Source organism: Leuciscus leuciscus (assembly GCF_965113295.1).
Source record: "Leuciscus leuciscus genome assembly, chromosome: 16".
In the NCBI taxonomy this organism is placed as follows: domain Eukaryota; kingdom Metazoa; phylum Chordata; class Actinopteri; order Cypriniformes; family Leuciscidae; genus Leuciscus; species Leuciscus leuciscus.
Window position 1 is genome coordinate 18651470 of NC_138740.1, and position 26255 is coordinate 18677724.

A 26255-nucleotide genomic window follows, 5' to 3' on the forward strand; every position below is an offset into this window, starting at 1 on the left:
GACTAAATCTGATCAGAAGTGGTCACCAGCAATGCATCTGCCACATGATATGTCCATACCAAGTATAAACAGTAATCCCTCTCGTCTGATCACTTTTGATAGGATCATCTGAGCTGGATGTTAATCTCAGGTGGAAGCAGGGTCATAGAGATGGATATAGTTGCTGCTTTCCTCCAGATGTACTTTCCTCCATCATCATCTCTCCCCCCGTTCACCCACATTACCCATATACTGTAATCTCAATGTTCCGCTATGTTAGGAGCAGCTCTGCTTAGTAAGGGCTTGGATGGAGGACGATAAGCACATGCTACCAGATGTTGTGCTGGAAAAAAGTGCACTAAAGGGACCATAAGGGGGTTCTGGGCTGCCTAAGAGGCAGAGCACTCCTTCCCGCAAATGTCCATAACGAGTGCTCCCGTACTTCCGAAGATCCCTCGCCATATGGCCTTTACTGAGGCAAAGCTGTCTGCAGAGCCCTGTAGATCTAATACGGCCATGGACCACCAGCTTGGCGCGTCCTACAACCAAAAACTCCTCCCTAAGCCATATGAGCATAACCATGGCGAGTTTGATCAGATGTAATGTGGAGCCGACTACAGCTGGCAAGTAAAAAATAAAAAAATAAAAAATAAAATAACCGTGGACCAGAAACCTCAGGCTACTGAAAGCTAGAGACTTCTAGTCCTGGTTCTGTGTCTATCATTTTCTCTCTCTATGTCTCAGTCTGTCTGATCCACTCTGAAGATGAGGCAGCAGTGTGTAGCTCGGTCTCACTGGTTTGGGCTATTTTTACAGCACACAGTGAAGGAGAAAAGTGACGACAAGGTCACCTCTTGCTTTAGGTAGATGAAACTTTGCTATAATGAGATGTGGGCACTGCTAGTGGGGCACATCTCATCTCAGACTATTAAAAGATTTTCATGCAATCTTTGAACTACACCTGAGCCAGCATCTATGGAAAAAACACAGAAGCCTGTGGAAAAAGGGGGAAAAAACCACTGAATGACAGGCAGTATCCCTCTCCTGGATATTCCCGAATCAAAACCTGACAAAAAAAACCCCGCTTCAGGCTGTATTGTGAGTTTGGCTGAGTCTCCACAGAAATGTTGTGCTGCAAAACAACCGTATGTTGATTCTGGAAACAATCCGGACTGAGAGTGGAAAACCCCAACTATAATCAAGAGTAATAATAAAGGGTAGTCGATGAATAACATGAGTTTGTTTTATTCAACATCAAGACTTGTGGTTCGCCTTATTTTTAGTGTGACCAGTTGATTTTTATATTTGATCATTTATTTTTATAAGAAAAAGCTAATTCAAACACCTTATATAAATACTGTATACACTACCGTTCAAAAGTTTGGGGTCAGTAAGATTTTTAAGTCTCTTATTCCTCTATGTCTCTCATCTCTTCTACTCACCAAGGCTGCATTTATTTGATTAAAAAATACAATAAAAGAGTAATATTGTAAAATATTATTACAATTTAAAATATATATTTTTTCTATTTTATTATATTTTAAAATATATTTACTCCTGTATAATAGCAAAACTGAATTTTCAGCAGCCAGACTTCAGTGTCACATGATGCTTTAGAAATCATTATAATATGCTGATTTGCTGCTCAAGAAACATTTCTTATTATTAGCAATGTTGAAAACAGTTGTGCTGCTTAATATTTTTGTGGAAATTGATACATTTTTTCTTTTTTTTTTTTTAATAGAAAGTTCAAAAGAACAGCATTTGAAATAGTTTTTTATTTTATTTTATTTTTTTATGTCTTGACTGTCACTATTGATCAATTGAATGTGTCCCTTCTGAACAAAAGTATTAATTTCTTCAAAAATAATCTTACGGACCACAAACTTTTGACAAAATGTTTGTTTGTTTTTTTAATCATATGTTAACACTGAGATGTTCCATATACAACAGTTTTTGTTACAATTCTAATTCTTGAATCTGATTGGTTGAGAGCCTTTTCCAGCCATTCCCCTGATCCGTGTCATGTGCTTCAGGTCTTAAAGTGACATCAACCTAATAAACCTGCTGCAGTCTGTGTCATTAATGTTAATCAAAGAAATCACTAACTGTACTTAACTGAATAACATTTGTAGCTTAATAAAATATAATCTATATTCAATTTATAAATTATGCAGTGAAGACTATTAAGTGTTTAATAATTTTATTTAATTTCTGGACATTTCCTTTTAGATCAAATATTTTAAAAAAATACTGTGTTTATGTTGTTTCTACATTAATATTAATTATATATATCTCACTCAAAGTATTTTGACTAGATGAAAATAGTAAAGTTAGTTCATATACTGAAAGGATGAAGGTTCCAGATCGAACACTGCAGCTCACCTCTATTATCTCTTTATCTGATATTGACAAACCTGGCTTAAGGTATATTTGTAAGGACATCTTTCAACATGGCTCAACATTTTTTTAAACTTCATGTTTACAATCAATTATCTGTGCAGGAAAATAAGGTCAGTTGGTCGAACCATAATTATAACCTGTTAACACTTCATAGCAAAATCAATTTGAGCAAAACAAAACCTGGCAGCACAATTAAAAAAAATAAATAAAAAAAAAATAAAATAAAAATCCATTTCTAGTTTTTTCCACCCAATTGCAAGATTGTGTTATTGGATGAACTGACCCCAAGTCACGGCTAAATACCAGACAGAACACAACTTCTGTCAGAAAGAAAATTATCTGTAAAAATTCCCGGTTGTGATTAAAATGAAGACAAAACAGATTGAATGTGCTCAATGATATTCACATGGCAATCATGAAATCCCTCCTGATATAAATGATGTAAAAATGAAATGGCATATAATTTAATATTTTAATAACAATTTAAAATTGTCTAATTTATTCAGGTTCATTTAGTAATATAAAATAAATCCTTTAATTTAGCACGTTAATTTATCTTAAATTTGTATATTTAGTGAGTTTTCCCCCCTTTTTTCAGAATCACTCTGCTCCAGTCCGGTTTGTATTTACCAGGTCAGTGTCACTTGCATGAAAGGAACAATAGCTTTCAACAAATATTTGTCTTGAAACTTTAGCATACTTCTGTGCACACAGATCAAAAGTTTCAATAGCTGCAAATTAAAACTTACCACAGAAAAAAATCTTCTCTGATTTTATTACAAGGGGATTATGTGGTTTAAAATGGATAACATTCATCCATGATGGCATTTGTGTTAAAGCCTCAACTAATGAGAAAACTCTGACCTAAAGACTGCTGTATCCAACATGCACTTAAGAATTGCACATACTACATAGTCCTCTATTTGCTTTAAACCTGTATTTGTTATATTGGATGAAAGTGAAAAGACAAACAAAAACATAAAACAAATAAAATTAATTCAAATTGAAATCCAGTAATTTTAATAGGAATCCATGCTATCGGGAATTTCGCATGAGGGCAAAAGATTTCCCTTCACACATTTCACAACAGGTCAAGTTGGTTGACCAACAGAAAGCTTTTTGGTTTAAAAGTGACTTCTGTGTGACCGGTGCTTTATACTGTACATCTCTACACTACTGAAAATAGACAACAGACATTGTATTTGCTTGCAAAATTTGGTCGAAATGTAGATGTACCTGTAGTATAGCTGCCATATTATTTACCATTATGATTTCTTTCATTAATATATTAATTACAGTAACAATCTTACCTTGTCTGACATACTCTTCTGTCTGCTGGTGCACCAACTCCGCAACACATCCTCCATAGCGCAAGCGTCCGTCCTGCTGGTAGGCCTTCACCCTCTTGCTGGAACTGTATGATTTCTGTGACACTACATGGCAGTTCTCATTGTCCAGAGAGCATGTAGCGTAGTGCACATCCTTTCGGCACGGACCCTGTGTCAGAGAGCGCTGCTGTCTGTCCTTCAAATCCATCACTGCAGAAGCTGACGAACAATTATGTCAATTACCTACAGAAGAAGACACAGAGGAAATGTGTGTTGTGGGTTTAGATTTATTTTAGGGGGGGAAAAAACAAACAAAAAAACAACTACAACAAATCATCACAATTGGCTTTGCAATGTGCACTTATGCTGCCTTCACTTGCTATCGGAAATGTCCTACTTTTTGAAGTTGTGATTACAAGCTTGTGGCATTCAATTGCTTTGTTGTCGGAAACAACAATCATGGTTTATTCTTGCCACATGGTTCATTCTTGCCTATTTATTGGGAAAATTATTATTAAAGCCAATATGATATTTAGCGTCCCATTCATTGAAAACAATATAAACATTCACAGCTTTATCTAGATATAGATAATTCTGGAATTTCAGTCTATTTTGGCGGTGTATACAACATGAAATATGCTTCAAATGATCATTCATATATGTAAATACGCATTACTTTAATGACAAGACAAGGCGATGTAGCTGTTGTGGAAAAGACTAATAAAGACTGCCAGTCACAGCAGCAATCATTCTTTCCTCCGCCGTGTTTAAAGTTTATTGCCCGTCCAACTCTGGAACTTCATCAAAATGATCCCTGAGTTGTAAATAAGACTTCATGTTCACGTCCAATTTTTATTTAGGAAACTCGTATTTACGATCCGTGCTGGGAGTAACGCATTACAAGTAATACAAGTCATGTAATCAGATTACTTTTTCCAAGTAACTAGAAAAGTACATTTTTACTTTACATTACTTTTCAATTTACAACAAAATATCTGAGTTAATTTTTCAAATAAGTTAAGCAAGTTACTTTGTTTTCCCATTTATTAACTGACACCTCCCCATGTTGAGAGAAATCAGAAGTATAGAGGTGTTGTGTGCGCTGTTTAAACATGATGGTTACTGTAGTTCTAGACTAAATGTGAGCATTTACTCAGTACACTTGCACAAAAAAAGTTCAGTGTTAAATTCAGTGTTCCTGAAAATAAAAACAGTGAAATGCACCTTCAGAATATTGTGCAAAACTCAAATATATTTACTCAAATATAATCTGACTTTATTAACCAATTTATTTGCTGCTGACCTTCAATGATCCAATTCAACCATACAAATAAGCAAAAATGACTTCAGATAAACATCCTCTGTTTACATTTTTTGTGTTGAACAAGTGTTAAATTTCCTTCAGCCTGAGGCTTTTTCATTTCACTTTAGGTGTGAAAGAGCCTTTACATTTGCAAAAAATAATACATTTCTTTTGTTTTTTTGTTCTTTGTTGTTAAAAACTAACAAGCAAGCCCAGCCCAGGTTAGAAAAAGTACACATTACTTTCCATAAAAGGTAACTAAGTAATGTAATGTTTCACCAAAAAAAATTTTTTAAATCATAGTTAAACTTTTTAGAGTGTACTGTAATTATTCACTTAAATTTATATATCCTCTGCATTATCATTCTAAAGCATTTTGATAGCAGCAATTTTCCCAAAAATGTTTACATTGCCAAGACAACATGGCAAAAATGCAAAAAAAAATATTGCATATAGTCTGCACTCTAAAAAATATTATATTGTAGACAGGAGATAAAGATATTTGATATTTTTAGAGCGCAGACCTTTTTTGCCTTTTTGAATTGATATATAGGTCTTAGCACCTAATTAGCTGGGAGAGCGCGGTGAGTGTTATGATTCAAGACAACATGGCAACATGATGATTCCATGATTTTCCTTAAAAATTGCACTTTTGAAAAGCTTCTATAGAGTGATGCACAAATGCAAAATGGAAAATATGTCTATCTGTACCTGTTAAAACCAACAGTTGCTTCTCTATTAGTAAATTCCCAAGCTACAGATATACGGAATGCCTCACTATCAGCTGTAGATCAAGCCGATAACCTGTGAAAACTCTGTAAGCAGATCAACCATTTATGTCACATTGCCCGAGAAATGCAAATCCAAAACATCACAACAATATATCAAGCCTCCCAAACAGAATGTGCTATCTTCAGCTCGAGACAGACGTATCCTCATGATGTCTTATTATCAGGTAGAGACAGAGAGACTATCACACCCTCCCACTCTACATCTGTGTTGGTGTGCTGAGTTAGCCAGGCATGGGAGCCACCGGAGGATCCAATCAAAACATTGAATCTCTGGCAGAAAGCCTGTTGTTTAGGACATCATTTAGTCATGAAAAATACCACTTCAAATGTTACATATGGGAAAAACAAAGGCAATGAAAGAGATACTACAACCACCAGGTCTTTTAGGACACATTACTCTACTAAAAAACTGTACAGCAAGGCCAATATTTTCACTTCAACGTTCGTCTCAGACTGGCTCCGCCCTCCCTCAGGCTCAGCATCAGTCCTCAGTCACACCGGTTCCGCCGCAGCCCTCCGGTTCCACCCCGGGGGTCGTTGTGGCAGCTCCATCGCACGGTGTCGCACAGATCCATCAACCCTCCGTCTGCACCCAGGACTCCTTCCCCCTCGGCATCGTTTCCGTTGTTTGTCCCCAGGGTGGCGTTGAACTTTGAACCACCATGGCTTTTGCCATGGGGCGCTACCTTGGTGGGTTTCTGGGTGTCATCCTGCCGTCTCCTATACAAAACCTCCTGGTTACTACCACGTCTACTCCTCCCTGGTCAAGTTCACCATCCATTCCCCCTGGTTTCATGTCTGTTTTCCAGCCCTTCCCCTGCTCCTCGTCCACATTTTCCACACCATGGCGCGATGGATATTCATTTGATCATTCCTTCTATTGGTCTTTTAGCTCGTCATCTGTATATATTTAGGCTCCTCATTTTCTGCCTCATTTACACACAGAAAAACATGACACTTGCGATTATGAATTTTAATTAGGTAAAGCACAAATAATTTAACGTGATCTTTTGTTTTTCATTTTTGATTTTATCCATTGATTCAGAGATAAGGTCTGTAGTTTAGTATTCACACATTACAGAATCAAAACTCACATTTAAAAATAATATTATGATTAGAAAAGCCCACAAATCCTTTAAGCGACCATCTCAATTAATTTGCTAAGAGAAAACATTGAGTTTCTATTAGTAAGTTCTAATCAAACAGTGAGTTGAGGAAGAGCTCAATCACGCTGTCAAAGTCAAGTGCTCAAATTAACTGTGATATTTAATAACTTGTAATAACAAGTGATTGTTTTGAACAAGTATTAACTTAGACATTATTAAAAACATATTCTTTTAGCTAAAGTATTTGTATACTGTGTGCCTTTTGCCCCATGCTGGTGAGCCTTTTACCTGTGTGGAGGGTAAAAGACCCACCTTGCCACCTCATACATTTATAAGATTTTCATAAAAATGTAACTAAAAAATATTATTTATTTTCACACAAAATCTGTTGCTCCACCAATGTTCAATACTAACATATATATTTTTTCTACAATCATACACTATGGGAGTAGTGAAAAGCCCCGTTGTACCCTACACAGCAAGCAAAATGACTATCATGTAACACTCAATAGTCAAAGTATGACTTGATCGAGGTCAACCATTACAGTTTTCAGATAAACACGTTCACAGTGCAACTACAGTGCTTTATAACATTTTTAAAGGACATGCAGGTCAATTTTGCAGCATTGGAGACGTTGCATACAGACACCGCTTCAACAGCGATCCATACGCGTCAATAATTGATACAACCTCCCTATCCATTTGGGAATCTCAGTGGCACAGAAAGGCAGGCCTTATTGGGCTACTCCATTAAAGATAATCTGCCAAAAACCATCTTGGGCAGAGAGAAGCCTCTTAATCAGTCTAGATACAAAAGGCCACAGTGAACGTCACGCTGAGACTGACTGGTGCTTGCGCCTGGAACAGGGTGACCAACTGTTAACTGTGACTGTTCAATTAGAAATGCTTAGATCAAGCGGCGGGGAAGGGAATGATAATTATAGCAGGAGAAGCTGGTGGAGAGAGTGGAGAGATTTATAACAGTGTGAGAGGTTGGTGGCGTGATGAGGAAGAAAAGTGCCTGATGGGTTCAATTTAAAGATAGAGGGAGAGTTCAACTAAAAATGGAAATCCTCTCATTTTACTCACCTTCATGTGTTTTGAAACCTGTGCATATTTACTTTCATCCTTTCATGGTACATTTTTATTTCCACCTTATTTTAAGTATCCACTTTATTTTGCAACACAGAAGTACGCTATTTTATGCGAGACTTCTGATGCATTAATAGCTATAAATAACTAGAAGAACAAAAAAGTGCAGTGAAAAGGAAAACTACTTGCACTACAAACCAGTGTGTTTATGATAATACATTTTAAAAAGCGGCATAACGGACTGTTAAAGCAACATACCGGGCTGTTTTTTACAGGTAAAATAACTGGAAGTGAATAACTCCTTTGTCCCCATTCATTGTATAAAAAAAGAGCAGCATGAACATTCAGCAAAACTTCTACTTTTTGGTTCCACAAAATATATAAAATGATATGGGTTTGGAATGAAGTAAGGGTATTGAATAAATGATGGCTATTTTTTTTCATGGTCCTCTCTCATTCATTTTGATTCACCGTTCACTCTTAAAAGCTGCCAAAAGCTGTAAATTGTATTTAAAGAGATGTGCTGCATTATAGAAAAGGGTTTTAAAACCGTTGGAAACACTGTATGATGTATCATAAAACTGTATATACTGTATTGACACACATATCCAATTTGACACAAAACCATTTCATAAATGCAAAAAAAAAAGAACTATATTTGAGCATCCAGGGTTACAGGATCTGAGATGGGGTAGAAGATGCAGATTATTCTCTAATGAAAATTGTCATTTCAGCAAAAAAATTCAAAAATGTAGGAACTGATATTAGCCAGAGCTGAGAAGGCAATACATTGTGCTGCTCTTCCTCTTCTGGAATCACAATCTCTGAAGAACTTTCCAAGAGAAGAACAGTGTCTATTTTCAACATGGCAAACTCTATGTCAAAATCTCCTCCCACTCTGCGGGCACCGGAGGCGATGTTGAGCTCTTTTGTGCGGTTCTGAAGTCTTTGAAGGTAAAGTACCGCGGTACAGAGCATGTAGCCGGAGCGCAATGCACCCTAAAGCGAGCACAGAACCATTTTGCTGAACCTAAAGCCCTGGGGCTGTTGTGCACTCTGTCTCCTGGGCTGGGATAGATCAGGAGAGGGACGGTGGGGTTTTCTCCATTTATTTTTACTAGCATCTCTTGTGGATGGGTTTTGTGTGAAAAAGAAAGAAAGAAACAGCTCTGGAGATGCTAAGAGACGTGCAAAAGGGCTTAACAAGTGGAGAACAGCTTAGCTTGTGTTTAATAGATGATCTAATAATTACCACGTACACTTTGTTTCTCAGCAATCTCCTTCACACTCTCTTTCCTTCTTGCTCTGTGCTGATTATTTATTACTTAGAAAAACATTCCCTCTGTCCGATAAGCCCCTGCTGGCTGTGTTAACTGTGTTACTGTGCTATTCTGCTACCACAAAGCATCTTTTCCCATTGATGGACATTCTACTCCATTCTATTCTATTACAGCTATAAGTAGCTGTATTTATAGTGACGAAATAAAAATAGAAGTTATGAATACTTTATAGCTAATATTTAGTTACGATATAAAATAGCTATGATAAATTTGTAATTTAACATTTCAGGATATTATATATATTTTTCAAATACTGAACTATATTAATAGATTCATCTTGTTTAATAAAAAATTAATCACTAAAATTAAATTATAATATAGAATATATAGAAATATGAATAGCTAATATTTAAAAAAAAAATATTATAGCTATATTAGAATGAATCATATTTAAGTATATTTGAGAATACAAATAGAATTTGCTTATATTTAATTTCATTATAGAATAAATATAATAAAAACATGAATCACTAATATTAAATCATAATATAGAAATGATACAAATATGAAAAGTTTATATTTAATTATATTATAGAATAGCTATAATATAAATGTAAATAACAATTTTTTTATATTATAGAATAATAAAATAGAATAAAGAAAATCAATTTTGCAAGTACCAAATTTTATTAATAGATCCATAATGTTTAATAAAAATATGAATCACTAAAATTGTATTATAATATAGAATAGATAATAAAATATTATTATCTAATATGTAATTATTTTATTATAGCTATTCTATATTATGATTAATTCATATTTAAGTATATTTTAGAATATAAATATAATTAGCTAATATTAATTACATTATAGAATCATTTTAATAATAACATGAATCACTATTTAAATCATAGTATAGAATAGATAAAAATATGTATAGTTCATATTTATTTATATTATAGAATGGCTATAATAAAAATTGTATCCATTAATATTGAAGTATATATTACAATAGTATAATATATATTATAGTATATATGTGTATAATAAGTATAATATTGAAATAATATAATTTGTTGATATTTTATCACATTAAAAAATAAATATAATAAAAACGTGAATCACTAATATTAAATCATACAAATATGAATAATTACTATTTTATTTTATTATAGAATAGCTATGATAAAAGCACATTAATGGCTCAGGTGACAGCAGGCGGATGGTATTTCTCCAGGTATTATAGACCTCCTGAACGTGCTAAATCTGTCTGCTTAAAATACAATAACTTTGGGAGAAACATTTCAGTGAATAACAGCTATTTTTCACAAAATTACCAAAAAGTGGGCTGAATACCTCAGTTTGCCTCTCTCTGTCACTCATCACGGCCCTCTATTATCTCATCCAGCATAACCCGGCATTTAGCTCTCCTGTGAATAACAAATAACACTTCAGTCCCGTGTCAGCAGGGCCAATACTAACGTCTGAGCAGCGTGACGAAACCTCACATACACTTGTACGTTGTAATAGTTTTAACACTATGTTTCAATAAATGCGGAATTAAAGGAAGAGACAGAGATCAGGAGAAATCGAGATGCTCTTCGGAGGTGTTCTCTCACTGGTTGGCTCTCACTCGACCGCAGCATGAGTGGCTGTTACGAGGAGCGACTCTAATACAGACTGAGGCAGCGCTGAGAAGTGGCTCACACACACACAAATAGACCTCCAGTACTGTCTAAGGGCTGCTCCACTGGCCACTTCAGCCTCCTTCTTCCCAAGCCTGGATAATAGGGCTGCTCTCAAAACACATTATATTCCATGGCAGGCGGGCAGCACAAGTGGCCAGAGAGGCCTGTACTCTGTACTCCCAAATGCCATAAAATTAGAATGCAGACACGACATGGTGCTTCAACACACACTCTGTGCGCATCTCTTTCCCTTGCACAATCTCATTATTTGCTCTATTCACAACATGGAAGTGTATTTTTCACTCCAGCTTTTCAAAAATGAGAATGGACAGAGCTTTCTCGCTCTCCTTTTCCCTTAATGTTCCTCTCACTTTTTCAGTCGGCGCAGTTGTATTTTGGGGGAATTATTTGACCATTATAAAAACATGGACAAAGTGAGTCAGAGCACACCGTGTCCTGGTAAAGTCCACTGAAAGCCAGCCCAATTAAACATTTGGACTTTTTTGACTAACACAATAGTTTGGGTTATGTTTTTTTTATAATTTTTTTTAAGAAATAAATACTTTAGGGCAAATTCAATTCATCAAAAGAGACATTTATTCAGTTTAAGACAATTTTTCAAAGTATAGGGATGCACCGATATACCGACACTGCGCGCATGTACTTATAATCATTAAAAATGATACCATACTCTGATACCAAAAACCGATACCACAAAGTGCGTGTAGTGTTTGCGTCCAGACAAAGAAACACTGACAACAGAGCAAACATTGAGCAGAATGGATATATCAGAAAAGGATGTCTATGGAGTAAATGTATCTAATTAACAGAATATTGAACAAATAGCTGCTGTGCGCAAGCTGATAAGCAAAACATGCGGAGTGGATTGAGCGCGATTTATGTATGATTTATGTTATGTGATTTATGTATAACGAGTGGTTCCCTACATTTTAACAGGAAGGCAAATCGTTCGTACCATACGTTTTACCCAAAGTTGAACAGTTTTCAATTCTCATGGAAAAAGAAAAAACAGGGCAAATGAATTTGTGAAATATTATTATGGTATAGTGTTACCAAAATGCATCAAGTTTGCCTAAAAGAACAAAGAACGTTTTAATATTTTACGCACCATTTATGCGTGGTAGGAGCAACTAACATTTAAAAAATATAAATACGTCAGAACGTCTTTACGAATGATTTACACAAAAATGTGTTCTGCTCATGTTTCATGAATGAGGCCCATTAAAGTAATTAATGTATTAAATAAAAAAGGCAAATGTAAACAAATGCATAAACCTTTCAACTTAAATAAATAAATATATATATAAATAAATATTAAGACAGAATAAAGAAAAACAAATTGTTTATGCTTTAGAAAATTGAAAATAAATACAAATAAATGTACAAAATGTTTAATATATTAATTGTACTCTTACAAACTGTTTATTTATTTGTCAATTTAAAATGTAATTTATTTTCTATTTTATTTTTACATTAATAATTGATTTCACCCTTTTAATTTTAAATGACACTTTTAGTCCACCATAAAATAAATATGAGAGTATTTATTAAATAATAAAGTACTTTGATTGTTCTAACATTTTTGGTTAGTATATAATTTCCATACTTTGATTGCATCAATTCATAATTTTGTAGACTTTATTTTTCTAAAATGTCAAAAACAGCAATAATAAAGAATAAGCAGGTGAATCAAAATGTTTGGTTGTGCATGCATAAGTTAAGTCTCTTTAGTTCTTCTAAGTAGCAACTATCACCAAATCACCACAGAAGGTACAGCAGATCACAGAGATTTGCTTGTGTAGAATTAGACCCAATTACTGCCTCTGCAAAACACGAAAAATGTGGTTGTTTGCCACTAAATTAACAGATTTATATGCGGGAACTGTTTTGGTTAATTAGCATTTATCAGTTACTTTTCATCCAAGCAACTAAAGGCGGCATCCCACTAAAGCTGTCTCGAACAACTACAGATTGTTGTAGAGATGTCACACCTACCAACTGTTTTTCACTGAAATCTCACCCTTTTCATTGGGAGGTCTCTCCAAAATCCCTCACGTATTGCAACGGCCCAATTTGGCAGCAAATCAATGTGAAGATAAGAACAGGGGCACCACGCAAAAAAAAACAAAAAAAAAACACAACTATTGTAATAGACTGAATTAGGATTTGGATGTGTATTCGTCCCTTTGGGGCCATTATAAGTCATGCGCCGCTTCAGCAAGAAAAACATTTATATTCAATAAACACACTTACTGCTCAGCCTAAAACACAGACTGCTCTGCCTCCACTTTCTTATTTTATTAGTCATTTAAGTGTAGGAGAATAGCAGTAAAAAAAAATATTGGTTATGCAATCAGAATATGTGATTTGTGCGGAGGAAAAAGTTTGGATCAGATCTGAGCAGCACAATGTGCTTGTCAGTTCTTCAATGTGAGAAGATGCCCATTGGTCACTGCCAAGGCCACGAGAGTCTGTCCCAGCCACTGCTTGTAATAATATCAAGCATTCTAGATGTTGTGATTTAGTCACAAGGCCATTAACTCAGCAGGGAATTGAGTCACTGGGGTTGTTAACGTTTCCCACTGAGAGACGCTTTCTCTGATTCTTGAATGTCTATGTAAATGAAGCTTGAATTGAAAATTGCCTAAAAGAACAGCAACCTCAGAATATACCAATTGTAGGACAGTCCCTTTGGAGCATCCTTGGGTTAAGTGATTTGTTTAAACTGCCCATTTGTTAGTTCATCTGTACTTGAGATTATTCTATCTTGTATTAGAATATCCCATCCTTAACCAATTTGAAAAGATGCTAGAAATGCGGTCCTAGAATTTGTGAAACTGTAGCCTCCTGTATTGCAAGAAACATTGGCATGCATGATTTTTTTTTTTTTTACGTTTACAGAGTTTCAGTGGCAGTACTATATTAAAGGCACAATATGTAAGTTTGGCCACTAGAGGTCGCTTATTCAAAGCAATAACGAAGGCGTGGCTTGATGACGCTGTGAATCAGTGGCGTGCACAGACCTCCTCAGGGGCAAAAAGGGCACCATTTTTTTTAAACATTTATTTATTAAATAAATTACCAGTACCCGTCTGTCTGTTGTGTTTTTTAATATTTTAATGACTTCCTCAGAATTAATTGGAATATCTTGCTCGATAGAGAGCAGCAGTAGGTCAGAGAGCCTCTCTTCATTACCAATGAAAAGAGTTGATACAATTAGAATGCACAACACATCAAACAAAAATAGGGAAATGATGATAATATTACTAAATATTACTTACTTTACCAAACAAAACTGAGAATCAAGAAGGTAATTATGAGCAATTCATGTTTAGTTTTGTTGATGTTGTAAATTTTATGTATGTATTCATGAAAGTGTTAGCTGTCATGAAATCAGTAACACTTTACAATAAGGTTTCATTAGTTAAATTTGTTAACATGAACTAATAATGAACTGCACTACTACAGCATTTATTAATCTTAGTTAATATTAATTTCAGCATTTACTTAAACATTATTAAAATCAAAAGTAGTATTTGTTAACATTAGTTAATGCACTGACTATGACATTACATGAACAAACAATTAACAATTGTATTATTATTAACTAAGATTAACAAATACAGTAACACACGTGTTGCTCATTAGTTCATGTTAGTTAATATGAATAATAAACAAATGAGCCTTATTTTAAAGTGTTACTATGAAACCAAAGATATAAATTCCTTACAATTTAGAGTTGGGCATGAACTTAAAATTTCCTTTCACTAGATGTATTTCCCCAAGCTAATAACACTTGATATGGCCTTGGATAAGAACGAATGACATTGTCAAACTCAGAAGGCTGACATCAAGTTATACATTTATTATAGTTAAGCATAATTGCATGCTGCCGCAACATTTACGGTAGCATGGTAGGATAAATTTAACCTTTCCGTATTAGCTTAATATTACCTGCTGGCTGCTCCTGTAGTTTGAAGACTCGTGGCGAACTGCTGTAGCGCTAGCGCTGCAAAGGAAACTCCGCCTACCACTTCACCTACGCCAAATGCTTCTGCCAAATAAACTTTTTTCATAATATTTTTTTTGTATTATTATTGTTAGTGGCAATGGTGTATAAGTGTATTGTTATTTATTATAATATGTATACTAATAATTATTATTATAAATTTACAATTATCAGAGAGGGGCACAATACATTTTGAGACAAAAGGGGGAGGGGCTTGGACCAAGTCCAAGCTTATTCAAGTCCAACCCTGATGTAATACTAAATTTAGCATTTTAATCTACTGTACATTTTTGTTACATTTATACTATATGTCTTAGAAGTATTAATAATAATAATAATAATAATAATAAAAATAAAAACTCTGGCCTAAGCATTTTGCATCTAAACATTTTGGCCTAAAGTATCGCGATAGTATCGTATCGTATCATGAGTTCAGTGAATTGTATTGAATCGTGACATGAGTGTATCATTCCACCCACAATAACACAATATAACAATATTACAACACAATAAACTTGGGTTTCTTCAAACGAGTGTTTAGGACATTGCTGTGGTTTGAGGTGTTGTTGTTTTTTGCAATTTTCTGGAGAAAATAAAATCAGAGGGGCTTCTAGTTTCGTTGTATGAGATGAACGGCACATACTGTAGCACACACGCTGCTTTTCTTAAACGCACGTCTTTTTTCCTGACCCATCATTTTAGTCAAGGCCGTCCATACCTCTTCCAGGAGTCCTAATTATCTCAAAACAATTAGCGCCAATTTGCCGACGCGCCACTGAGAGATGAAAAGGAAGCTCCCCTTCCTGTTTTGAGAAAGATTCAGAATGGCTGAGAGGGGAAGTTGAGGTCAGGAAATGACAAAAGAGCTAATTACAGAAGAGTACAGCTATTTCAATACTGTTCGCGTTTGGGGATGTTAGAGCAAAAAAAAGCGAATGGCTACAGAAGACATCAGAAGGGTCAAAGTCACAAAAGATCCTGCAATTCAAGCTGATAAACTTCCTGTGAGGTTTTACTGTTTCTGGCCCGCATTTGTGTGACATTTTTACAATGGATTTGTCGTCGATGTCACAGTTCATGCGTGATCTCTTTCAGCAGATGGCTGGAGGAGGTGGTAAATGTGAGTTTTACTGGCAAACATGTACCACCATGTGGGTGACTTTTCAGAGAATCACTCTATTGTATTGAAATGGGGTTGTTTCACTATGCAGTAAGCAGTAAGCACTCTATGAGACATACTGTAGAGAAACTCCAACATGGCATCTGTCCCAGAGAGTCAATGTGCATTCCTGTACTAGATGCTAAAAACATATGGGCATATCAAACACAGCTCAAGTCACTGGGCGCAGCATTACTCAGCCACTGAACTGGTTACAGGTGAGCAGATGCATGAACAGAGCGGCTGAAATGAACCACGTAAGTGAACAGGAGGTGCTCAGTTGCCGCGCACAATTTAGCAACTAACCAGCTAGTTCTGTACAGGAAGAAGCATTTTACAAGCTCAAACGAAATATGTTGTTCAAGGAATGTTCTTGATGTGCTCAGCAATATGGATTGTGAAGATCTGTGAAGCAGACTGTCACACAATTACATACACTCATATTCCTGTGGATCACATGTAATGCCCCTAACACACGTGTGTCCACTTCCTGCATCAACAGTTACAATGCAAGCATGTTATTACTCAATAATTCAATATTAAGCACTCTCCCCCAGATTGATTAGTCTTTTTATTAGTCTATTAAGATTAAGATTTTTAGTTTTTGGAGTAACATGAGGGTGAGTAAATTATGGCAATTTCATTTTTGGGTGAATGATCTCTTCATCATGTATTTTATAAAGGTTGCATCATATCATATACCATTTACAACAGCCTGTGATGAAGTGATGCACATGAAAAAAAAGCATTTTAAAGCATCCAGGTCTGTATCAATGTGTGTGTGATGTGTGTGTGTGTGTGCATGAGAGAGAGAGAGAGAGAGAGAGAGAGAGAGAGAGAGAGAGAGTGTGTGTGTGTGTGTGTGTGTGTGTGTGTGTGTGTGTGTGTGTGTGTGTATTTATTGATTTATACAAACACACACAAACCTACATTAAAGGGGAACTTGGGAACTCTAGCCATTTCTTCGCTGATTTTCACTTTTGTTGTTGCATGTTTTATCAAAAAGTTCCCCCTACAGCTGTGGGGCGTATATTTCACAACACTGTCGTAAAAAAAACTCACTTGTGGCACCCTCCTCCCCCTTTCTACCGCTGCTCATGTGCATTTGTTATTTTCAGAGCCGGCCAACTCTATCGTGTGGAGCTATGTCTACCGAGATGGGTGATACATCATACACAGTATCATAGAACATTATTGTGTTTAATGTCAAATTGCCGTAAAGCAGTTCATGTTTCTCGCTCGTTCTCGCTACTCATTTCCAACTTACCGGGACGTTAGTCCCCATGTTGCAAGGTTGGTTTTCCGTCACCATTTTCACCAGAACAGGTTATTTAACCATCCAAATGATTTCTAAACGGTTTTATTAAGATGAAATAGTTGCCAAGTTCCCCTTTAAGCATTTTTTCCAAAATGGCTGTGGAAAGGGTGCCAGATGCTTTGCCGAGTGATAGTAACGGTAAGATTTCGGTAATAATTTTAAGAATATTACACTGGTCTCATTGAAAAACTTTAAGTGGGAGTAAATTTCTTTGCATAATCTGCACTGAATATTATGAAATATGACTATGAAATGTTAGCCTGGCTAACGTCAGACCTTGTCTCATTGAGACGTGGTCTGGGAACCACATGTTCATTTTCTTGTATTTGAGGCGTGGTTTACGAATGCCCAGAGCCGTTTATTGGGCGCTACAAGTGTCTATCAAATGCGCCTGTACGTAGCTCATAGCCAATCATTTCAATTATACCAGGTGACGTATGTAGAGCGACATAAATTCGACGAGGAAGAAGACGATGGGTCAGAGATTTATGTACACGATGGCGTTCAGCGACTATTGCCGTTTGTGCAAGACAAACATGAGGGTAGAAGGTATATATGGACACTCTATACAGACATGTTTTTATCGAAAAAAACACAGAGTTTATCCGAGAGGTTAGCGTTATTAGGGGTGAAAGTCGCATAGACGTCGTCATCGTCTTGCTGCTCCCTCCCCGTTCTGTGATTGGTCCCCTCGCTGAGGCGAAAATCTGGTCCATGGAATCCAGGCTGCCTAGCAGCGTGAATAAAATCGCGCTGCGCGCAAGGCAGCATGGAGAAACCCAGGGTAATGAAATGTAATAATGCCTTTGAATAGACTCAAATTCAAATCTCTGACACACGCACCATGTATTTGAGCATTTGTGCTAATTGCTAGGAAACAGATCATGCTGAACAGAATGACAATGAAAGTAAAAGAATAACATGTGCTAATAACGAACAGACAGATGCAATGTATACTGGTAAATATTGTTACTGTGACCTTTACATCATGACTGCTATTGACAAAAACACCTAATATGTTTTTACCTCCTCCCTCTCTTACTCTCAGTCTATTCTAATGGACTCTGCCAGCATCTGAAGAGCAGGGCTGACAGTAATCAGATTTGTCTGTCCTATAAAAGTGCTCAGAGATAAAAGCGTCTGAGACTTTCCACACTTCGACCAATTGCAAAGCAGTAGAGAGGCAGTGAGAGAAAATGACCTGTCCACTTTATCATTATCGCAATGTCGGTCTCAGTACAATGACCAAATGAACATGGAAATAAAGCGAATCTGTGAAGCTGGTACTATCAGGCAGGTGCATTTGATGTTGGACTCAGCAGGTAGAGCACTTCCATTAAATATCGTCTGTCAGCAACCCCAACAAAAGAAGTCAAGCAGAGTCATCTAATGAAAACCCACTGAGCAAAAACTTCATTAAAATGTTAATAACCGTTCCGCTGAAACATTGTTTTGCCACCAACAACAGCTCCAAATTTGCTTGATTGATTGAAAAAAGGGGTTTCAGACAGTCAGCAACCAATTCACCACTTAAAAATGTATTATGCTAATCACTGCCTTTTCAACATTATTTAAATTTTATTTACATAGTGAAATGTGTCAACAAATAACAACAACTACAATTGTTCCAACCAGTGAAATTACTTTTTAAACAATTTTTACACTTATGTTAACAGAGAAATATTAAAAATACACAGCCATTGGAGTACACAGCCACCCAAATGTAATAAACAAGTTTGGTTAGTCTCCTTAAATCCAAAGAAGATCAATCTTAAAGCAACAGTGATCAAAAATGAAAATTGTCATTATTTATGACCTGTTTGACTTTCTTTCTTCTGCGGAACACAAAATGAAAATAAATATCCAGTTTGGTGAAAACAATACAAATGTTCACCTGCTTTTTCTGCACTAATGTAAAAGGTACATTTCCACCACCTACTGGGCTGGAGTGCGACGTGCTTTATAGTCCCTTTCAAGGCTGGTCAGGTCATCATGCGACCATCTTGGAAACGCAGTTATAGCTACAGTCGTCCAAATACACCTCCTATGTGATCCACATCTCTTATCTTTAGTTAGATAGAATTGAAAAGTACCAAAGTTTCTGAAGCTCCAAAAAGCACATTCATCCATCATAAAAGTAATCCATTCGACTCCAGTGGGTTAATAAATGCCTTCTAAAGCGAAGCATTCGGGTTTTTGTAAGAATTTTTTTTTTATAAACTAAAGTTGTGGTCAGAATGAATTATGGCACCCCTGGTAAATATGATCAAAAATGGCTGTAAAAAATAAATCTGCATTATTTATCCTTTTGATCTTTCATTAAAATTTTTTGCAAAAATCTAACCTTTCATTGAAGTAAAATTATTTAAAGTGGGGGGGGAAATCACATTATGTAATAAATGTTTTTCTCCAAAACACGTTGGCCACAATTATTGGCACCCTTTTATTAAATACTTTTTGCCAAGATAACAGCACTGAGTTTTCTTCTATAATGCCTAATGAGTTTGGAGAACACCTGATGAGAGATCAGAGACCATTCCTTCATACAGAATCTCTCCAGATCCTTCAGATTCCCAGATCCATGTTGGTGCTTCTCCTCTTCAGTTCACTCCACTCATCAGGTCAGGGAACTGGGACGGTCATGGCAGAAGCTTCATTTTGTGCTCCGTAACACATTTTTGAGTTGATATTGATTTTGAGTTTGTTTTAGATCGTTGTCCAGATGGAAGATCCAACCACGGCCCATTATAAGATTTCTAGCAGAAGCCGTCAGTTTTGGATTTATTATCTGTTGATATTTTATAGAATCCACGATGCCATGTAACGTACTTGGTTACTTACGTAACCTCGATTCCCTTAGAGATAAGGGAACGAGTACTGCGTTGCAAACGCTATGGGAAACTCCTTTTCTCGAGAATATTGAAGCCTTTATTTTAAAACGCATTGCAGCTGCACAGCAAGAGCATCATAGCTCGTCTGAGCGAGCTGATTGGCTGTGCTGCGGCAGCTGCACGAACCTATGGCGAGTCAGCAGAGGCGAGCGGTCCAGTCGGAGCGCTTGGCACCTTGCCCGCCTCGTGCCAAAATAGGTGTGGCTAAAGGGTATAAATTCAAAGAAAACTTGCCATATGACAGGTTTAAATCGACTGAAGCGAAGCACCTGATATAAGCAAAATAGCACGGCAGGCAACGCAGTACTCGTTCCCTTATCTCTAAGGGAACCGAGGTTACGTAAGTAACCAAGTACGTTCCCTTACAAGAATGGTTCTCTCGTACTGCGTTGCAAACGCTATGGGAACCCATTTTAAAACGCTGTGCTATTCGCCGGTGACTACTCTGAAGGTGTCCGGGGAGACCCGAGACTAATAACAGAGTAGTCTGAATCATCATAGACCAGAATGTCGGGCCTTAGAATGATATACACCACACATAGAGAGTACGGAGCCCACCGCAGGGGGGGCCTGGGTCATACATAGGTCTGGGTCGAAAGAGCCATAAATGGAGAGAAGGTTATAGAATCTTGCAAATGTGGACGGAGCGGACCAGCCCGGCCGCCGCACAAATGTCTACAATGGGGACTCTACTGGACCATGCCCAAGAGGAAGCCATACCTCTTGTGGAGTGAGCTCTTACACCTATGGGGCACGGAGAGGTGTAGGCCAGAGAGATGGCATCCACTATCCATCCTGACATTGTGAGTTTCGTGACCGGCAGCCCTTTGGTGCGGCCCCCAAAACAGATAAAGAGCTGTTCAGACTGTCTGAAAGAGGCAGAACGCTCCAGATTTATTCTCAGGGCTCTGACGGGGCAGAGCGTGAGGGCATCACTATCTTCTTCTGATACGGGAAGAGCTGATAGGGAAATAACCTGGGCTCTGAACAGAGTTGAGAGCACCTTTGGTACATATCCGTGTCTTGGTTTAAGGACGACTTTGTCATGTGGTCTGAACTCAAGACAGGAAGCGCTCTTGGAGAGTGCTTGTAAGTCCCCAACTATTTTAACTGACGCTAGTGCTAACAGCAGAGCGGTTTTAAGAGAGAGGGATTTCAGATCAGCCGACTGAAGTGGCTCGAAGGGAGGTCCCTTAAGAGCCCGTAGAACCAGGGAAAGGTCCCAGGCCAGCACCGAAGGTGGCCGAGGCGGGTTAAGTATCCTGGCTCCTTTAAGGAAGCAAACGATGAGGTCGCTTTTACCCAAGTAAGAGCCAGCCACCGGTAAGTGAAAAGCTGCAATAGCTGCTACATACACTTTGATCGTGGAGTGGGATCGACTCGTGGGCCAGCGCATCCCTGCTCTTTGAAAAGAAGATTGGGCAATGACAGTTGTCTTCTGAGGCGAAGAGGTCTACCTCTGCCTCGCCGAAGACTTCCCACAACAAGAGAACCGTTCAGGGGTGGAGAGACCATTCCTCTGGGGGAACGTTCCCCCGAGATAGCATGTCTGCTCCTATGTTCCTCGTGCCCGGCACATGAGCTGCCCTGAGTGAGCGCAGGTTGGCGTGAGCCCATAACAGTAGCTGTTTGGCTATGGTGAACAGGTTGCGAGACCTGAGGCCACCCTGGCAATTTATGTAGGACACCACCGTCATGTTGTCCGTACAGACCGAGACATGGTGTCCCGCCAGATATGGGAGGAAGGTTTTTAGGGCTAGAAAAACTGCTCTCATCTTGAGGCAGTTGATGTGTAGGCGTTTCTCCGAGCTCGACCAGAGCATGGAGAAACTCTGGGGTTCCCAGAGTTACAGGGCTCCCCAACTGAGGTTGGAAGCGTCTGTTGAGATAACCCTCCTCTCTGAAACCAAACCCATGCTCACACCCTGCTGGTACCAGCTGGTGTCCTTCCAGGGGCCCAGAGCTCTGGTACAGCACTGGTATTTACGAGGCCCGAACGCCACGCATGGGCTGGAACTTGAGGCATTAGCCACAGCTGAAGGGGGCGCATACGCAGTAGACCTAGTTGGAGTACTGAAGATGCCGAAGCCATAAGTCCTAAAACCCTTTGAAACATTCTGAGGGGTACACAGGAGCCCACTTTGAACGACGCGGCGAGCCGCTGGATTGATAGAGCCCGGCCCGGCGTGGGCCATGCTCTCATATGAACGGAGTCGAGAACTGTTCCCAGGAACGTGATCCGTTGGCTGGGGGACATCACACTCTTGGCAAAGTTTACCCTGAGCCCAAGGCGCTCTAGATGGCAGAGGAGCTAGGCTCTGTGAGTATGGGACTCCGCCTCTGACTGAGTCAGTATGAGCCAGTTGTCGAGGTAGTTCATGATACACATTCCCTGCTGTCTCAGGTGGGAGAGAGCCGTATCCATGCACTTCGTGAATGTACGAGGCGCTAGAGCCAGTCCAAATGGTAGGACTGTGTATTGATATGTCTGCCCCTCGAAGGCGAATCTCAAGAATGGCCTGTGATGAGGATTCACTTGGATGTGCAAGTAAGCGTCTTTTAGATCTACTGAGAAGAACCAGTCTCCTGGGCGGATCTGCGCCAGGATGTGTCTGGTCGTAAGCATCCTGAATGGCCGTACCATGAGGGCCCTGTTCAGGTGTCTGAGATCTAAAATGGGTCTCAGGCCGCCGTCTTTCTTCGGAACGAGAAAGAAACGGCTGTAGAAGCCCGACTCGCTTTGTGATGTGGGAATTATCTCGATAGCCCCTTTTGCTAGCAGACTCGATACTTCGGAGCGGAGGACATGAGCCATAGTGCTCCCTACCGAAGTGTAAGTTATAGCACGAAAGCGCGGAGCTGCGGGCGAATTGAAGCGTGTAATCGTTCATTATGATATTCATCACCCAATCTGACACTTCGGGAATGGCCTGACAAGCCAGAGCCCGATAAGCCAGTGGCTGGATCACATCAGGACTCGGGGGCTCGACCTGACAGAGGTTTAAGTGAGGAAATTTGACTATTACGTCATAATGTGACAAAATTCATAACGAGTCGTTTTCTGAGCTTGGATTCAATAAAAGCTGTTTTTGGACTAACAAGGAAGATTTGAGTTCTGAAACTTACAGGATGTTTTTATAGTACAATGATCTCTTACAAGTCAAAAGATCAAGGAAAATTAGATTTTTCAATTCGTGTCTCCAAGAGTTTTATGTTTTAGTTTTTAACTATTTAATTTCACGAAAATAATTTTTAATAGTTTTGTAGGTAACAATAACAACACTGATGGAATGAAAATAAATTAAATGCCCAACAATAAATATAGGTGTTATGTCCGGATATCCACATTCTTTTGACCATATAGCGTAAAATTTATAATTACAGTACACTTATAATTCAATGGTTGGTAAAAAAAATTAGAAGGCATCACCAACTTCCCATGTGGAAATGTAAACAAGAGCTTCACACAGGTCTAAAAACCATTTGGAAGCACAGAAAGAAGTGGAGGATTAGCAGAGAGACCTTTAATATTGACGCAACCCTAAGACAAGACATTGATGGATGGAATCGGGATCAATTATTTAGATAGAGCTTTATACGAGAATGGCAGAGAATCCTGAGCTTCTAAAGGGCAAAATGGAGTGCAGTATAAAGGGCATGATAAGTGATTATAGAGTAACGAGAGATGTGGATTAAGAGCATGTGAGCACAATAAATTGTGCAATAAAAGCTATTCTTGACTATTACCCAACCGTCTCTAGAATTTCTGTATTTGATACCCGGCATTCCATTGATCTAAAAAACAATCATCGGCCGTTTTCATCCACTTCATTTCTATGGAAATGTCTACATATTTCTGATAATCAAAAATTCATTAGAGTCAAAGAGAGAGAAAAAAAGAAATCCTTGAGGAATCCTCTTTCAATTTCCACCCTTTCAACCATCCTCCAAACTCCTTACACTCTTTCCTCATAAATATTTAAGCACGGAACCGGGATGCTGGTATTGTGCCACAGGAGGTACAGAAGTGCGGTTATTCGGCATCGATCAAATAGGTTCAGGCTAAATAATTAAAAGCTCACACTCCCCGGACAAACGAGGGAGGCTGCTGGCGGCTCTCTCTTCTCCGCCGTGCTAACAATGGTCAGGCCCCAAATTACATGTGCACATGTGCTTTTTGACCTTTTCATGTTTGTAATGGAGCCTCTAATGGTAAAAATAACCCTGAACAAATCCCCAGGCCGAGGCAGCCTATAAGGAGACACGAGGCAGATAAGGAAGGTGGGGTTTTGTGGGCCTCGGATAGGAGAGGAGGAGGAGATGAGGCCAATTCCGTGCTCTGCTGGTTCCTGCAGTCGGCGATTTGTTTTGGGAAGCACGGAGCATACTAGACACCAAGGCCAACATGCTCTTAGTTTTAATCAAAGAGGAAAAAGACTTGCCTCAGTACACTAATGAAATGGGGAGCAGCTGTGCTCAGGAAAGCGCAGTAACCACACATTTAGTTTGGCAGAATGTCTGCCAGAGGCAACTGTATATTTTCAGGCAGAGGGAATGTGTTTGAGGGCATTACAAGGACGTCTTGGCTAATATGAATCTAGTAATATCTGAGCATACGGTGAAATATCCTCACATGATTAATTATAGTATTATACATTTACTTGGAAAGTGAAAGTGGTGAAGTGTGAAGTTTCAGAAAATGTTATTTATATGACCCTAAAATTAATGAAATAAATAGCCATAAAGTTTCACCAACATTAAACTGAAAGCATATCAAAACTGCATATGAAATACAGTATATGCATATCAAAAATGAAATGTCTGACCCAGGACGACCTATATGACTGTCCAAGCATTAGGGCTGTTGATAAACAAAATTTACTCCATCTGTGATTTTGATCATCGTTCTGAATCTGATCCAGACTTAGTCTTTGACAAAATCATGATTTTCTCAGCTTTTTGCTACAAAATATTGCCTTTTTTATGAAACTTACCCATATTCAAGTGTTAATAAAAAAATAATGCATGGATCAATTTAAAATTTTAAGTTTTTAAAGCAGAGGTCTGTTCTTTCTTTTGATATATTGCATGTTCAGATATTCATACAAACATTTATTTTTTATTTTTTATTTTTAATGATCAAAAACGCTGGCGGTGGCTGGCAATTTTTTTTTTACGCTGACGGGGAAAGAGAACATAACTTGCAGTAAACAATATTAGCATTTCAGCACTCATCTTCAGATTTCTATAAAGACAACAAACTATAAATGGAGCTGCTTTCCTCTTAAGTATAATGAGTAGTACATCTGTTCCCTTTCGTGGTCACTCCGAGTTACGTCGGATGACGACGAATGGGGTTTCGCTTAGAAAGCCTATCACCTTCGAGTATATAAAACGAGCCAATGGCAATGAAATGCCATATGTGTGTGCGTAATTTGCATAGCGTAACTCTGCCTCACCCTGGGGGTATATAAGGAAGTACGCTGGCAACATGCAGATATGTTTTCGCTTCGGAGCCGAGAGCTATTTCTTCACTCCAAAAGCCAAATCCTGAGTTACTCTTCTCTCATCTATATCTTCATCTCTCCGGTGTTCGAGATGCCTCGCCCGTGCACTTCTGGTTGCGGTTGCAATGTTTCTAACTCTGATGGGCACAATCGCTGCTTTGTGTGTTTGGGCATTGATCACGCTAATGCAGAGCTTGTGGATGACTCATGTTCTCACTGTGGGAACATGACCATCTCCGCGCTACGGTCGAGACTCAATGAACTCATTCGAGTGAGAGTCCCCTCATCCACACCCCGATCTACAGTCTCCCCGAGAGGCTGTACTTCGGCTGGTGGCCAGGGTGACCTGAGGGTGACGGTGTGGAACAAACCGCCGA

The 26255-nt window shown here is 38.2% G+C and overlaps 1 protein-coding gene across 1 annotated transcript in view; it reads right to left on the bottom strand.

The window, feature by feature from the left end:
• tenm2b (teneurin transmembrane protein 2b) overlaps window positions 1–26255 on the bottom strand; it is a 349866-nt gene that overhangs the window by 206224 nt on the left and 117387 nt on the right. Inside the window, exon 4 of the mRNA XM_082140873.1 lies at window positions 3693–3953. Within this exon, the coding sequence (XP_081996999.1) occupies window positions 3693–3918 (226 nt within the window). The 5' untranslated portion in view covers window positions 3919–3953. The remainder of the gene's footprint in view (window positions 1–3692; window positions 3954–26255) is intronic.